General features: G+C 31.3%; 1 protein-coding gene across 2 annotated transcripts; it reads right to left on the bottom strand.

Annotated features, from left to right (window-relative positions):
* Positions 1 to 6,773: 6,773 nt before the first annotated feature.
* Positions 6,774 to 17,279, bottom strand: KNAT1 (homeobox knotted-like protein). Of its 2 annotated transcripts, none has more exons than XM_079005393.1 (5): positions 16,440 to 17,279; positions 16,201 to 16,332; positions 15,919 to 16,057; positions 8,063 to 8,319; positions 6,774 to 7,375 (listed from the first exon to the last, which is right to left on the bottom strand). In XM_079005393.1, the coding sequence occupies exons 1-5, from the start codon at positions 16,815 to 16,817 to the stop codon at positions 7,166 to 7,168; spliced, it is 1,116 nt and encodes a 371-aa protein (XP_078861519.1). In that variant the 5' UTR covers positions 16,818 to 17,279; the 3' UTR covers positions 6,774 to 7,165. The 2 variants fall into 2 exon arrangements, with proteins under 2 accessions (XP_078861519.1, XP_078861518.1); XM_079005392.1 differs by having other exon boundaries at positions 15,898 to 16,057; positions 16,440 to 17,276.
* Between the last annotated feature and the right edge of the window lie 1,389 nt (positions 17,280 to 18,668).

Here is an 18,668-nt window from a genome sequence, read left to right as displayed (position 1 = left end):
CCTTCGGATATGCCACAAGATTCACACCCGGTCGATCCACTTCTTAGACTCGATATGTGATTCCCGACAACACTCTTCATGCCTCAATCATCTTGATAGAATCCATTGAGAACTCTAACCCTATAGATACACCAGTTGGAACCCACTAGCTACACTAGACGGAATCCGCATCCCGTACGTGAAGGTCTGTCGGAATGACAAACACAGACTGGAGTTCACTTGGGAATGCGAGGAAAACCGTATAGGAAGTACTCTCTTACCTCTACTTGGCCATTCATACCTACTTCCTTACCTAAACCTAAATTTCGGGACGAAATTCCCTCTAACGGGGGGATGATGTGACAACCCAAGTTGTTCCGTTACATTTCCCCGTTACCGTTAACGGAATATTCCAGTTTATAAAAGTTCTGTTAATTAGAGGTCGTCAATTAAATAAACATTCCATTTGTTTACATTTAACATGCCGTTAAGTCGTGATAAAAAGAAATAAAAACACATAACACCCATTTCCATTTATTTGGAAAATGTTAAGTTTTATTGTTACGACCACTAAATCAGGTGCGACCAAAAGCCCCGTTTAACGGCAGTATCGGGTAAAATTCCAATGAGCCCCGACTATGAACCCTATATAAGGGTGAGTGGAGTCCATTGGAGACTTTTTACACTCTCTTTCTATACTCTCTCTCTAGACCCGTTTTCGCCCCGAATCCGCAACCAAACGCTTCCAAATTGTAAGTCCGCTTACCCTAGCTTGTTCTAAACATTACTAGCTGTAGTTATAGCCCAAAAACCATCCAAGAAGGCATGGGATAAGGAGTTTACGGCCCAGGAACACTCTAGGGCCGTAAACCCCTAAAATGGTGCCAAACATGCCTTTAAACTTGCCCTTAAGCTTGGAAACTAGTTGGGGATCTAGCCTAGGAGTGTTTAAACATCAAAACACAATGATTTAGGGCATAAATGAGAGTTTATGGCCCAAGCACATGCTTAGGCCATAAACCCCTCTAAACCATGTCAAAATGCCCCAAAAACACTCCCAAACCACCCTTAGGCTTCATACATAATTTAGGGACTTAGTATTTGGGGGTTTGGATCAATTAAACACATCAAAATGAAGGATAAAAAGGAGTTTACGGCCCAGGTCTATACCAAGGCCGTAAACACCCCAAAACATGCCCAAAATGTGGTTTTTGCCCGCCAAATGACCTTAGACTATTTCCATAAAATACTAGGAAGGATTTAAGGGCTTAAACACATGAAATGGAGGGGTAAAAAGGAGTTTATGGCCCAAGCAAGTGTCTAGGCCGTAAACTCCCCAAAACACATCCAAATGTTAGATTTAATCCCCCAAAATAGCATCACACTTCATTAGAAATCGCTAGAAAGGTAATAGGGGCTTGAAACTTCACAAAACACTAAGGGTGAGAGTTTACGGCCGTAAACTCCCTTAGGAGTGTTCCTAGGCCGTAAAATCCAAGTTAATGCCCTTAGAAGCCTTAAAACCACTCATGCCTTTTATGAAAAGTACTTAGAATAATTCCATGATGCAAGTAGAAGCCTTAAACCACCCTAGAACCCATCACCATGAGTTTACGGCCGTAAACTCATGGTGAGTAGTCCCTGGGCCATAAACTATGTAATAAGGGTTTATTCTTGGGGAGTAAACTCCATTCCTTAGCCATACACACCCTTAAACGCTACCCAGGACATCCAAACACTTAACCAAAGTGTTTTCCGCTCCTGTGAGCGTGTATATTTGTTTAATTAGTATTAATTATTCTAATTGTATGTGAACATATGTTATCATATGTTAAATAGGTCATTGTATGTGTTCAAGTCCTTGCGTGACATCGAACGCCCAAACGGAACCTTCGTCGGACCTACTTACACCAGGTGAGTTCATACCCCTGAATGAACCTTTTAAATGTTTTAAACATGTTTTATAGGGGGGAATACAAGTTAAACATGCCAGTTATCATATCAATCACATGTGATTGATAACCCGCATGCACAAGATGTTACCACTGTATACTGTTTTACTAAGTAGGACACTATAAATGGCTTTCAAAATGGGTTTTCACTTGTTCAAGTTCTTACTTTTATTGCTTTATCAAAGTTCCATTTTCAAACTGATTTATGAAAGATCCCCAAAGATTTCTAAAGGTTTTCACACTTATTTTACCAAAGAATACAAATGCGATTTTCCTGAGTATAAAGGCTTTTCCAAGGTTTTCATGTATACTTTTACTTGTTAGTTACTGTTGCTTCACTTATACTTATTTTTAAACTCCTACTCGATAACGCTTTCACTTTGTGATGCGTTTATACTTGGTATTGTCTCTATTTCGCTTATACTTGATAGACGCTCTTACTTCACTTATCGTCGTTTCCACTTCGTGATACACTTACACTTGGTACACTTATACTTCACGATTCGATTATCCCACTCTGTACGGTTATACTTCACGACTCGGATGCTCCACTGTACGCTTATACTTCACGACTCGGATGTTCCACTGTACATTTATACTTCGCTGTATGATACCACTTGACACACACACTCAAGCGCAGTTAGATGTATGTCTGTGCTTGTATAGATACATATAAATAATGATTGAAGGACTTAGGAAGGCTTGTCCGCCCTATTTCCTTTTCTTCGTTGAGATGTGGTCTGGTGGGATCGGATGTCCATCCGAAGGTCGTTTGATTCATTACTTATATATTATGTACACAAGCATAGACATACGGGTTTACTTCAGTCAATTCAGTTAAGAGTCTCTACCTCTAGTTCAGCACTTACATTAGAAACCCACTAGTTGGAAGTCTCTACCCACTATTTGGGATGCATCTTGAGGACACGGCCTTCTCCGTCGTCTAGTTGGTAACCAGAGTCTCCTGTAAGGAGAGTGGACATTGTGTGTATAGATCTATACGTGATTGACACCCCCGCACCCTGACTGCTAGCTACAGTCCACGACTCACCAAGCCAAGGGGTGACAAATGTCACATTATATAGACGCTTGTAGGGCGTCTGGTACTCTAGTGTCGGTTAGTATGGTTACGAGTATCCCGGGTTAACTTATAATTCATGGCCTTAAGGTAACGGTATTTCGCCAGCAATTTACACTGTATGCTGGTAATTCAATTTCAGAGTCACACTGTTTTGACCTTACAAGACGTATCTTTCATTTGATACTGTCTGGGGTCTGTCTCCTCTGTTTTGACCTTACAAGACGTATCTCTCATTTGATGCTGTCTAGGGTCTGTATCCATTGTATTCACTGTTTTAGACTATACTAGACATATCTTTCATTTGATATTGTCTGCGGTCTGTATTCACTGTTTTGGACCTTACCAGCTGTACCTTTCATTTGGTACCTTCGGGGGTCTGTATCTCTGTTTGTTAGACTGAAACAGGTGTGACGTTCGTTCGATACTCTCCTGGAGTCTATGATTCCTTTGCCTTAGTCAGCAGTCCTCACTGCTGAGGCATATGTTATTTCCCTGTTGTCTCTTGCTTTCTTTAATAATCAAATTCAATATTTTGATAATGATAGCAATTAAGGGAAAACCACTTTTTACCACATAACACTGACCAGTCTTGGTAGAAGGCTGCTTTGATTAAAGAAAATATAGGATTTTCTGGAAAGAACTCTAATACACTGTAAGCACTTAAACTACTACTTCATAAAGTTATTTGAATGAAATGTCACTAAATACTTATGAACTCACCAGCATTTGTAAAAATGCTGATACTCGCTTTTCAAATAACTTGTATTCTCAGGTTAGCATTAGACAGGTACATCCCCGGAGCAGTTGATGAAGATAACTTAGTATTATGTTGTATCTATTCTATTACTTGTATTACTTTGAATCGATGTATTAATGTAACCATTTAAAACTATTACTATTAATGCAATGTTTTGTTGTACTTTGATTACTATAATGCATGTGTTGTGATACTTGACATGACGTCATCCACCCCAGAACGTTTCCGCCGTTCCGGTTTTGGGGTGTGACAAAGGACTTACCACGCCATGGTGGAGTCCAACTTACATGTTGACTATTTTGTCTGAACATACCCACGATATGAAGAAGATGTCTCCATGCTGTGGTGAGTGTTGACTCACTTGATTGTTGAATTTTGACCAATTTGACTTGGTGTCAAAACTTGGAGGATTTGGATTGTTGATTGAGTATTTATATATTTTGGTCTTAGTCGGTTCGCATAATTGAACAGTGAAAGGTGTAAGAGTGTTGTTGTGCTTCTCTGGCTCTTCAGTTCAGGTGAGTTTCTCACTATGCCACATATCCCATTGTATATCCTTTGCATGGTAGGCTAGAGGTAATGTTAGAGTACAAGTATGCTACTTGGCTAGGATAACTCCTTATTATGTATGTATAGTTAGAACACTTAGTATCTTGGTATGCTAGACTGATAGGATCTTGCCTGTTGATTGTATAATACTGTTAGGAGTTATGCTTGGTTAGGGTAACTGGGGAAGGCCACTTTTGAGGATTAGGTAGGTTTGAACAACAAAGGACTTAACTAAGAAATAGTCAATGGCAGGGTAACAATGGAAGGTTGTAATATGTTGGTTTATGTTACATGATTATATGGTAATGATAGCATTGGTTGTATGTAGTTTAAGTTGGATAGCATGAGAACTCTTGGTCTAATGCCTTATTGTGATGTTCTTACCTGATTGTTCAATCTCCGGTGGATCAACTGATCAACTGTCTATCTGATCCCTAACTACATATGACTTTATCAATTGTATGAAAGACCAAGATCTGGCCCCCGAAAATTATATGAAAGACCAGGATCTGACCCTTGGAAATTATATGAAAGATTAGAATATAGATCCTAGAAATTGTATGGAAGACCATGATCTAGCCCCTGACAGAATACGTAAGATTGGGATTTGCCCCTCAACATTGCAAGGAAAGACCATGATTTGGCCTATGGTAGAATATGACTGTAGGACTATGATTTGGCCCATAGCTTTCACTTGGGGTTGGAGTAGACCAGTTATTTCATATATGATTTCTACATATGTTTACGTTGATATGAGATTTGGCAAGTCAACACTAGAGCCAAACACTTTTTGTGGATGCATTGTATGGTGGAATATGTGGTATATTGGGGAACTCACTAATCTTTATACTTACAGTTGTTGGTTAAACATTTTGCAGGTCGTTCGTGAGAAGAGCTCGACGTAACTGTACACGTGCATCAAAGATATTCATTTCCCCGATTTTGTGAACTTAACTATGATAATGTGTTGTTTTTATCAATCAAATGTTATTCAATGATTTTAAAAATAAAGGTTTAAGTGGTTATTCTGTTTTAAAATCAAAATACTCTTTGTAATTTTTGTGACGTTGCAGAACTAATGAAGTACAAACCCAAAAAGAAAAAGTCCCCAAATTCTGATGCATCTACGCGACCTGCGTGGCTCCTGCTGGGGGCAATTTCAAGATTTTCCATTATGTATAATCCATGGATAATTATTTGTTTGAAGATTATTATGAACTTTTGGTGATGTTTATGAAAGTATTTTCCATTTCAACAATTTTTTATTCATATATCTTTATTCACGAGTTTAGATGTATGTTTAGTGATTAGTTGACCAATTTCTTAATTAAGTAATGGATCTTCAAATTATCAAGCAACAAATGGTTTTTGTATTTATTTTCATTTCACACAAGTCTCGAAAGTATTTTCTCCAATATTGCAATGAAATCATTTGACTGCTTTTGGATTTGGTGACTTTTAAATCTTAATGCTAGTTAACTTTTATTAATTACATACTTCATAAGAATTATGAATTTAACTGAGAGTATATGCTACAAGCTCCTCTAGATATTTTACTAACTAAGAAAAATCTAGATGATTTAAGCTTTTTGATTATTATAACCAAATTAGACTAAGTCATGAGTCTAGCACCATAATATCTAATGATAATGAGCTAAATATCCATGTGATGAAAGCCAAAGTTAGCCATATCCTCTTTATTGATAGTTAAAAGCCCTTCGAACGTTGTTAGTTCGAAGTAATTCTTTCTCTTGCGTTGCTTAGCTACTTGGAGTCTTTCGGCAATGATAATTATTTTAAATAACAATAAATTGACTACAATTACACTTGAACCTTTTTACAAATGTGTCGTTATCGTTACATAAGCTTCTATAAGTAAAGTTTAATAGTTAATTAGGGACGGACCATTCAATTTAAAATAAAATCTTTTAATTAAATTAGCCATGAATTAGTGAGGAATTTTAGATATTATATAATTCCGTTGCTAATCTATGTGTAATCTTGCAAAATCTTGTCCAGATTAGCCACAATCTTATATTAGTCGCAATTACGTCACTAACCCGTCACAATTTTCTTTAGAAATCGGGTAGATTTTAGAAGTCTTATTTCTTGTAGTTTTATTTAATAAAACCATCTATGTAGAGTTGTATATGGTATTTTGGGAGGCTAGCAAATAGTGGGTCTGAGAATGTTATTGTTTGATGTTTAATAAAATAAGCTTATTAATGCAATATAAACACAAGACACCTAAATAGTTTGAAAGCATTTTAATTAACGTTATAAAAAAGGGTTATTTAATTAGTGTGTTTCTTAGAAATCTCATCACAACATGCACCAGAGAACACTTTCCTTTCCATGAACAAAAAGGCCAAACTAAAAATCATTGATAAAGAAAAAGGAAGATAAAGGTCATTCTATAAACTCCAATGAAAATTAAAAAAAAAAAGAGTTCAAGTTATCAATAAACACAACTTTTATTATCCTTATACAAAATAATATAGACAATTCCAAACATCACCCTAGCTATTACATGCATGCAATTATTAATTAAAAGAAGATATAAATAAATATATGCACTCCACAGAGTGTGATTATGACACTTGGATGACCCTATGCAGCCATATAGTACGTACAATGTTGTTATGCATAAGGTCTTTCCAAGAACATATCAACATGACTAAGTATACGATAAATATAAGGGATACAAATATGATAGGTATTACGCTATGGTAGAATTACCCAGGCCTAGGCTTTTCAACTATGCACAACACAAGTGCCACTCAAGAATGCATACCTCTATGGCTAAACCACAAACATATGATATATTCTCCTTTTTGTTTGGATCACTCAAGGACCCAATCTGTAAGGACCTTCACCCATGTAGTGTCCTTCCATGTAGAGAGTAGTAGAAACATTTTGTGGATGAAGCCCATCCATAACCATAAATTGCATGTCCTCTGAAGGTTTCCAATGTCTCTTCCTTTGATTGATAAACCAATTATTTATCTGTTTCTGGTCCAACCCTGTTGATTCTGCCAATGCTACCTTTTCCGACTCCTGTATTATCAATATTAAGAAAATACCAAGAAATAGATTCAGTCATGTACCACAACTACAAATATGTGCATTCATTAATGGCTTTTGTGTGTGTTTATATATTGTTACATCTTTAGTTTGTGGGCCTTGCTTTACATATGCATCTTTATGTTAAATGTGGTTCTGAATGTTTTGGTTAGCAATTAATATTAGTAGTTGAAAGTGATGGCTATTGGTGGATGCATGATGATAGACGATGGTTAGGATTAAGACAAGTATATCAGTTATGATTCTTAGCACACTTTTTCTTCTTTATTTTGTTATTGCTATTTGTTTTTCAAGCATTATCCCATATTTCTACTAGTCATGAATCATATTATTAGAACAATATACTATGTCAATGATTTGAAGGTTCTAACAAAGATCAAATAAGCCATATAAAGAGTATCTACTGCTAATTTCTCAACATATATAATAAGATACAACTACACCATTGATGCTTACCACAAAACATAAAAAGATCAAATAAGCCATATTGGGAGTATCTACTTATTATTTCTCAACATATAAAATGAAAGACATTTGAAACTACACAAGTTGAATTTTTTTGGTAAGTAGCGAACACAGAGGAAGAGAGAAGGAAATTTTAATTTTTGTTGGATTTTCAACAAAGGGAAGGAATCCAAAATAGAGAAGAGATTCACTTACCGAAGGATATGGCCACTTGTAGTGTAATTCCCACCAGCTTAAAAGCTTTTGTCGGGCTTCTTTCGGTAATTTCCCTTTCTTCTTTTTCTTGGAAAGTTCTTGCTTAAGACTACTTAAGTAGCCACTATACTTTCTCAACAAGTGATTCTTTAATTCACGATCTTCAGCTCGTGGATCAATTTCTGGAAGTTCCGTTTCTCCACCGCTGTTTTCTTGTTCTTCATCTGATGAACCAATCACCTCGCATTTACTATCATCTGTTTAAACACCAACATAGGTGCCAACAAAAGTAAATAAACATGCAAGCACAAAAAGAAGGGTAAGTACCCATCCATATAAGACCTAAAAACATACTCAATTTCACAATTTAAGGCTCATCTGAGCTTTGTAAACGGAACTTTGAATAATCAATTATGACCGTCATCTTAGACTACAATATAAATTAGAAGAGGAATGAAAATTTTAACCGCATATCAAAAACATGAATATTAATTAACAAGTATTAATGGTTTAAGAAGAAACTCAAACATAATGAAAATTTTAGGCTACTTTAAATAAGAAATTGAAGAGGAAACGCTAGTTAATGTGAGTGTATAACATGCAATTAAACTTTTTCAAGTCTAGTTCAATAGTGAAGGTTTCCAATGTACTTGGAGTTCTCCATGATTTTAGTATCCATAGGTGAAATAGGTGAAGCTTAAATTGCAATTAAATTTTTGTTTCTTGCCATTTTATTAATTTCAAATGTTTTTCATTGTGGAAAACGAGTATTTTCTTTTGAATGACATAATTTATTAAAAAAAATATTAAAAACCTACAAAGAAGCTCGCCAATAGAGAACATTAAGGAAAAAGTATAGTGAATGAATGTTTATATTAAAGTACAGCATGTTTAAAAAGGGAGTTTTATATAACATTTTAGATATATAAAGATACTGTTTTTAAAATAATAAAAAGAGTCATAAAAAAGTTTAACTATTGGAGAAAATACTTAATTAGATGTTAATACTAATAAAATGGTAATGTGATAATATTTTTGATCACTAATATAGATTTACCAGTAAATTGGAGATGTTATAATATACATAATTTATTAGTCTAAATATGTTGTTGTAAGAAAAATATAATCATTTTAATATCATAACTTTTGAATATATATATATATATATATATATATATATATATATATATATATATATATATATATATATATATATATATATAATTTGAAAATATGTTTAATGGAAAAGATAAATCAAAATGTCAATTAAATCACAACAAAATCCATAGATTTTTTTTTTTTTTGAATAGTTAAAAAAATTTAAATGTCGTTTTATTATTTTTTTGAATAGTTAAAAAAATTTAAATGCCATGTTAAACAAGTTAAAAAAATCCAAAAGCTATCTTTTATAGTTAAGAAAACTTTTCAAAGTAATAGTTTAAAAGTAACAAAAGATGAAAATAATAAAAAATAATATTAAATTAAAAATAATATTGTTACTTTAAAACAAAAAAACTTTTTATATTTGAAAGTCATGATGATCGAAACTAAAAAGTTAGAAAAATAATTTATTTTTAAAATTGAATAACCATAACAATATTTAAAAACAACACTAAAACTGATGTTATATTTAATTTATTTAAGTGCAATCAACAGATTGAGACCATTGAGACCATTAAGGTGACATGATTCTAATATTTATAAATTACATGCAGCCTAATGGTATAACCTATTTGGATTATAAGTTTTTAATATGTGTTTATATTATCATATAATTCAAAATAGTTATAATGTTTAATACCAACTTAGCAAAAATTTATTTTTTCAAAGTTAATAACAATGATATGGTTAGTTTTAATAACATATATGTGTTGATATTTCAAATATATAACTATCATGTGCAACGTATGGGACATTAACCTGTGTTAGTTTTTATATGTATTTCATATTGTTAGAGTTTGAAGAATAATACGAATAAAAAATGTTTTGAGAACACATAAAACTCTAATTTAATTATGTTTTGAGAACACATAAAACTCTAATTTAATTTGGGTGTATTTATACGAACGAAAAAGTGATAGACTGTACATTCGGAGATGTTAATTTGATTAAGCAAATTCATTTGTTAATTGTTTTTATTAGGTTCATATGGGTATTTTTAAAAGCTATGGTAAGATTATGATTTCAACGAGTGTATATCGTTTTTATTACATGAAAAGATATGTATAAATATATTGAAAGTATGTATTTCTTATATATATATATATATATATATATATATATATATATATATATATATATATATATATATATATATATATATATAGAGAGAGAGAGAGAGAGAGAGAGAGAGAGAGGGAGGGGTAAGTTCAAATATTTTTCACATCTATTGTGTGCTAGAATGCACCAATAGTAATTTTGTATTAATTATATGTATATTAAATGCTATCCATACTTATAACTCATTTTTATGGAAACTAATTAAATTCGTCATTAATGTCAACAATAATATTCTTTCAGGATAAATTCATATCTAGAAGAATGAGAGTGTATTATAATAGAATACACATTCGTTCTTCATATTCCATACAACTTTGTTGTATTTTAAGTGATTGAGTTTTGAAACAAAGTATGAACTCATTTATAAAAACCTAGATGCAAATTCATTCTGAAAGAATGTTATTGTTGACATTAACGACAGATTTAATTAGTTTCCATAAAAAGAGAATTATAATTATGGATGTCATTTAACATACATATAATTATGGAAATCATTTGATATCTATAATTATTTAATTACTAAATTTCTATTGGTGCATTCTAGCACACAATAATTGTAAAAAACTAAATAACCTAGCCATATATATATATATATATATATATACATATATATATATATATATATATATATATATATATATATATATATATATATATATATATATATATGGTTTAGGTTCTATGAAAAAAAAAACTCTAAAAATCATAAAAATGCATAAAAATATACTTAGAGATCACAAAACTTTTTTTTTGAATTTTTTTAATAAAAAACCACAGCTTTTTCTTAAAATTCGTTGAAAAAAAAAATAATAAATCATTTTTTTTTATAAAAAAATACTTATTTTCAAAAAAAATTTCAACGAATTTATATAGAAAGCTGCGATTTTTTATAAAAAAAAATAAATAAAAAGTCTTGTGATCTCTAAGTATTTTTTTATGCATTTTTATGATTTTTAGGGTTTTTTTTGTTTTCCAAATAACCCTTCCCATATATATATATATATATATATATATATATATATATATATATATATATATATATATATATATATATATATATATATATATATATATATATATATATATATACTTAATTTGCTAATTTAAATAAGCGCTAAATGAAAAACTTAAAATCAAAATCTAAACTAAACTTACAAAAAAGTTAAAGACTATTTTTGAAATGGTTCAAATTTTTTAAATATAATGTTAAATGTAAAACCTAAATTCTAATATCAAATAAACAAAATATTAATCAAATCTAAGATCCTTATTTAGTAGTTTTAGACACTATTATTATTATTATTATTATTATTATTATTATTATTGATCATTTATATTAGTATTATTATTATTGTTATTATTGTTATTCTTATTGTCCATTATTCGAATGTTAAACATAGGTTTTTGGCTTTGATTTTTTATATAAGCACATATACATAATTACTACTACTATGTAGTTATCACCATTGTCATAGCTATTGTGTTGTTGTAATTATTATTATTATTATTATTATTATTATTATTATTATTATTATTATTATTGCAGTTATATATGTATGTACACATGTACATGCATGCATGTATATATCTATAATAAATATATAAAAAAACGAAGAGAAAAAAAGATGTTTAATACTCGAATAATAAAAAAAGATGATGATGACGACGACGAGGATGAGGATGATGATGATAATAATAATAATAATAATAATAATATTATGTATGTGTGTGCGTAATATATATATATATATATATATATATATATATATGTGTGTGTGTGTGTGTGTGTGTGTGTGTGTATGTGAAAGTGTATTTTAATGTGCAAGTGATAGTGCATATGAATATTTATGTGTATATGTATGTATGTATATGTCTATGATTTTTGTGTATGTATATGTGTATATATGTATGTAAATGAGTGTATGTATATGAATATGTATGTGTATGTGTGTGTATGTATGCGTTTGTGAATGTATATATGTATATAAATGTATATGTGTATATATGTATGTTGGTGTATCCAAAATCACATGTATTAATAGACATTGTAATGTTAAATTATAAAATAAGTAACGAATTCCGAAGATTCACATAACTTTATATAGGTGGATATTAGCTATATATTTGTGAAAGTAAAGATATTCATTTATAATATATGTGAAAAAATGAAGCGGAAAAAACGACATTTTGTGGCTGAAAATCGAAAATAAGGGATGGTCGTTGGTAATCCATTGATAATTACCGACATATGAGTAATGGTATACTGACGGATAGCATATTTCATCGCTAACTACATGGATGATTTGGAGGTATGGGTTAAAAGATAACTGAAGAAAAAAGGTAGGAAAAAAGAAGGATGCTACCTTTGGGATAGAATCCTTATCTGTTAATTTTGTGGTTTCTAGGACACCATCTTTCCAATCTAGCCAATCCACCTAGTCGGATGCATCACAACTAGAGGCATGTTGTTATGGTTTAAAATTAAGTAGTATGTTGTTCTTATGGATTAAATTGATAATAAACAAAAGTATAATGATGGTTTAAAAGTTTTTTACTATGTTGTTATTATGGATAAAACTGATTATATAAAAAAAAAGACATTGTTATTGTGGTTTAAAAGTTTAGTAGTTTGTTGTAAATATTGATTAAATTGATAATAAACAAAAGTACATTGCTATTATGGTTTAAAAGTTAAGTAGTATGCTGTTATTATGGATTAAATTGATACATTGCTATTATGGCTTAAAACTTAAGTATATTGCTATAATTATAAACTAAACTACATTGTTATAATAAACTAAAGTACATTGTTATTGTGGTTTAAAAGTTAAGTACATTGTTATAATAAACTAAAGTAAATTGTCTGTTATATTAACCTAAAGTACATTGCTATTATTGTTTAAAAGTTATGGGCATTGCTATAATAAACTAAAGTTCATCTCTTTTATGGTTTAAGTATTAAATTGTGTTACCATTTTTTAGGTTGTAAGTTTGCATAAGGAATTTTCTTCCGAGCGACAAACACAAGAGAAGATTCAAGAACAAATGAAAATGTTTTTTTGAAAGTGGAATATGTCCAGTAATCAACCCTGTAATCCACCCGATAATTCACCTTATGCCAGTTCTTAGTTTTTGAGAATGGAATGTGTAAACACTCGGTATTGTTTGCTTTTGTATTAATTCTTAGTTGATATGAAACGATTGTGTCAAACTTGGTATTGAGACATTTTTTGTGTGTATTGTGACACTTTAATTGTAATGTTTAGTTAGGTTTGTGTTTGAATATGTTATTATCAACATTTGAGTATTGTTTTTTCTATATATTTACAAAAAGCTGGAAATTTTAATATTTTATATTTTTTTTAAATCTATCAAAAATACCGATGGATTAGTGACAGAATATCCATCGGTAAAAGATGTAGTTGGTATTCCGTAGGTAACTAAGGCCTCGTTTGTTTTTCTATAAAAGTACTTTTTGAGCACTTTTTCCTTCTGGCGGATAGACGTTTCTCAAGTGCGTGTCTTCTTCCGCAAACATGAAAAAAGACAAAAGACATTTAACCACTTCCAAAATAAACAACACCTAAGTCAAAGAGAGTTAAACATCGTTTGTCGCTAAAGCGTAGCTATCCGTCGGTATTAAAGTCAAACACGGTCAAAGAGACATCCGTCACTAAAGCATACCTAATCCGTCGGTAAAGTAGAGCCGTCAGTAATTTAGCGACGGAACTTTTCATCTGTAGACTACTTCGCTAATCTGTGGGTATATATATATTACACACGACCAAAAACCTGACGGCCCACATTTCCGTCGGCAATCTTTGGCTATCACCGATGGAATAATGACGGATTATGCGTTTTCTAGTAGTGTAATAACATAAAATAAAGGTAGAGGGTATAGTCCTTTCAACCTTGCACCTGTCCCGCTTAAACGGAAAGCTTGACATTACTTACAAATTTTGAACAACAGAAGTTTTTCAATGACTTATTAATATAGTACATTTCTTAATAGATAAAAGCTAGTGTATAGTCATTTCACATCGTGGTCGTAGAAAAAACCTTACAGATCTGAAAATGAACTTAGAAATTTATACAAAAGAAGATAATAACTTATTTTAAAAATTATTAAAAGAATCTAAGACCTAGTTAATTGTTTGCAATTTTGCATGCATGTTTGACTTGAGCACAATCACTAAAGTAAATCTTTAGCATTAAATCAAATAATATATGTGCAAAGTTTCAAAAACAGGAAAACTGTAAAACTTGATAGAATATATATATATAGCTGCGAATTTTCCATCATTGAGAAAAAAGTATCAAAAGAAAATGTGATGCAGACACCAGTAATATAAGACAACAATTAAAAATCAAAGAAATCAAAATGAAAAGAAATCAAAAAGGAACATGGACTTGGACATCGACATGGGGTAGCACTGAAATGAACAGCATCCTATGTCTACCCCATTTTTCAAATCCCTCCAAAGCTACAATAAATTATTGCAACATAAAAAAAATTATCAATGAATCTCCAAAGATACTAATAAAATAAAAAGGTTATAAATACTCGCGAACACAGACTGAGAACGTGACCAGAATAATGTCTCCATTCTCTCGAGGTAATACAAATGAAGAACGTTGGGAATGAAAGATTTGCATATATTATGTAAAAAGTAGAGCTGAATTTAGGTTAAATTTAGGGTATTGTTAAAAACCGATAATCTGGAAATGAGAAAACTCATATATAGATGTCATGAAATTTTAGGAATATATTTTAGAATGCAGTACGTATGTACTTAAAGTAATGTTTCATTTAATGATTAATGGTTGTTTCTATCTTGTAAAAGAATTAAAATAGAGGGCGTCACCAGTCATGTTAAAGATTATAAAATAATTGTTTGGAAAACATGTGATATTTATTATTATCAAATTATTTTCTTCTGTCGGTTAAAAGTAAACCTAAGAAGGTGTGAGTTCTATCATCTACGAGCTACGGGTGTTTAGTGTTGAACGTTGATGCTACAAAACATACTAAGATGATGATTAGTCGCATCTGAATAATTATCAAACAAGAATAAATCTTTTACCCTACACACCCGTGATTCCTAATTAGGGTTTTCTTTTACCTGCGTCACTTTGTGTTGTGACACTTTTTCTTTCTTTCTTTCTCATTGAGAGTGAAAGTTCAGTAGAAGATCTAAGTAACAAAGTTGGGTCAAAAAAAAAAAAAAAAAAAAAAAATTCAACCTGGCTGGAACTGAAGAGACCAATGAATGGTCGATATCTGATCAGTCCTACCACTACTACTACCATAAATAGCTGGATTTGACAGTAAACAAACTCCCAGTTTCTTTTAGTATTTCCACACTTCGTACTACTATACCTCTAGACTGAAAATAAAAGTGAAATCAGACATACCGAACAAGAAAAACCAAAATCAAAAACAATTTTTTATGATCAATATAGTCCCAAGATTTGATTTTTTTTTTGGATTTTAAAAGAAGCCCATTTTCTCCAAAAACACATATGTATATATAGATATAAAGATAGAAACAAACCGGGAGAGATAAAAGTCCGACCAGGAGAAGCATTGGTGGAAGAAGAGGAGATGGTAAGTGTCGAAAGCTGAGATTCGATCCGTCGCATGAACTCCGTAGCTTCTTGTATTGGCCTTGTGAGTTCTTCTTTATACTTCACCAGCATATCATAATATGCTTCCTGTAGTATTTTTGACGTGTCAAAATTAAGAAAAAGAATCATAAAATCAACAACCCCATTACAAAATATCAGTAAATCGTATGATCAACTTCACAGATCTTATGTGTTAAGCGCAGATGCACTGATCAAGGTGTTGGTCATACCATGAACTGGTCCAGTTCCGGGTCTTTGTAGTTGTCTCTGCAACCACTATCAAGTAAATTAGCCCGTTGTCGTTCCTCGTAATCTTGCCGCACCGCCGTCAGCCTCCCAGCAACTTCCGGTGGCGCTCCCACCTACATATAGAGAATATACAATTAGTCCTTGAATTAAGAGCTATACGTATATTGTGTATATAACCTGTAATTATTCTGAGTTCGAGAATTATACGAATTTAGGTCACCTTTTGACAGTCCATGTACGCTTGAAGAAGGTTGGAATAGTGAGGGTGGGAAATGATCTTAGCTTTAAGAGCTTCATCTTCGTTATGAAAGCTCATCACAGAAGGGTAATTATGAAATTTCTGGGCACCTCCACTTTCGATCTTTACCACCGGATGATTATGATGATGATGATGATGGTGATATTGAAGATGATTAAAGCCTCCAGGATTACTTTCATCGCCTATAGTATTACCTCCTCCTCTCCCATACAAAGAAGTATTGGTGGTATCTGGGGAAAGAACCGATCCTCCACCCGACCCGTATAAGAAAGTTGTAGATGGTGTGCCTGTATTATTGCTGCTGTTGTTCTCTCTCATTTGGCCCATGTAATCTTCCATCACTCTTGCTCAAGAAAAACCCTACAGAACAAGAGCTCGGGAGAGAAAGAAAGGATCGATGAAGCAGAAAACGAAAAACCCTAATCAAATTGTAAATCGAAGAAGGCGAATTGTTGTCCTTTTGTTGATGTTTGATGAAAGTCGAAATCAAATATCTTAAGAGTGAATCTTAAAACCCACAGAAGGCAGATGTTTTATTCTCTTTATATCTGATACAAAGCGGAGTTGGCCGGAGCACCGGTGGTGGCGAGAAGGAGGTGATGAAAAGGTATGACAAGACGTTATTGAGAAAGAATAAAGAAATATTAAGTGAATGTTTGAAAATTGATCATACAAGGAGAGCAGTACTAGTGAGGGAAGACCAGCCTTGTTGATAAGGAAGAGAGAGAGAGAAAGAGAGAGAGAGAGAGAGAGAGAGAGAGACTCCTCTCATTCATGGTTAATTCCTTTTTCCCCCTTCAATTTTACGATAGATTCCTTCATTTTCTTTAGGGATCACGAATCCAACACCAAACTTCAACTTTTTACAATATATTTGATGTTAAATTTCTTCAATCATATATCATATTATCATGTTTTAAACTGTTTTCGTGTATAATAAATTATAAAATGTAAAATTTATTTTATATTATATATTTATATCATATTTAATCTATACAAATATTAAAATTTTCAAATATTATACAATATTAGGGATATTCACAAAAAAAATTAAGAAAAACAAATTCATATTTCGAAACTGCCAAAATTTTCAAGATAAAGAAAAATTACCACTCGATTAAGAACGTGATGTTCTTGACTATTCATTTTTGAGTCGAGCTATCAAAGAAGATGTGAGATGTCACTTAAAGTAATCTGGAATCAAAGTGAAGGTACATTCCATACTAAATTCTTGTACATTTAGGATAGTCCTTTAAAATGGAGTAATACTTTGGATACATGAATTCAATGGTTTATTTTTATCTTTGTATGAGTTTAGGGTTTTACTCTTAATTTGTATATCAACACACCATTCTACTATTCAAATGAATTCATATAATCGGTTTTTTAGAATCTATATTTGTACCGAAGGACATTGGAAACGAATCAACGATGTTATGTAGTATATGATGTCATTTAAAGACTTGAACAATACTAAGAAACATGATATATGTAATTTCATTACTTCATAACAATGAAAAAACTTGAAAGGATAGGGAATGTGAAGACGGTTTCTAAACTGCTGAATATATATATATATATATATATATATATATATATATATATATATATATATATATATATATATATATATATATATATATATATATATATATATATATATAAAGAGAGAGAGAGATGTTCAAATGTGGATTAATATCTATTGTGCGGACGTATGGACAATGTTATTTTGTGAGAATGACAAAAAAACGTGTTGTTTGATAATGTAAATGTGTTCCATCTTACATAACTATTGTCATTATCACACAATCTCACTAACTAAATTGTCTATAAGGTTATTATAGACTTTTTTTTTTTTTTTTTAAGTTATTCTCATTCTGTCAGAATGTTTATTGAGTCCTATTCTATAAGAATGAAAATGAGTGAAAAATGATGCGTGAGAACAAAAATAAATAAGAATTAATGAGAATGCATGAAAATGACAATAATTGTATGAGGTTTAACGTATTCACATGACTAAACAACATATTCTCTTATTAATTATCATAGAATAACACTGTCCACATAATAGTTGTTATCCACATTATAACCTAGCCCTATATATATATATATATATATATATATATATATATATATATATATATATATATATATATATATATATATATATAATTTCCATCACCGCCACCC

This window comes from Lactuca serriola, chromosome 6, assembly GCF_051521515.1.
Source record: "Lactuca serriola cultivar US96UC23 chromosome 6, Lser_US96UC23_V15, whole genome shotgun sequence".
Classification (NCBI taxonomy): Eukaryota; Viridiplantae; Streptophyta; class Magnoliopsida; order Asterales; family Asteraceae; genus Lactuca; species Lactuca serriola.
The sequence above is the reverse complement of the archived record's forward strand: the minus strand, read 5'-3'. Positions and strand labels throughout refer to the sequence as shown.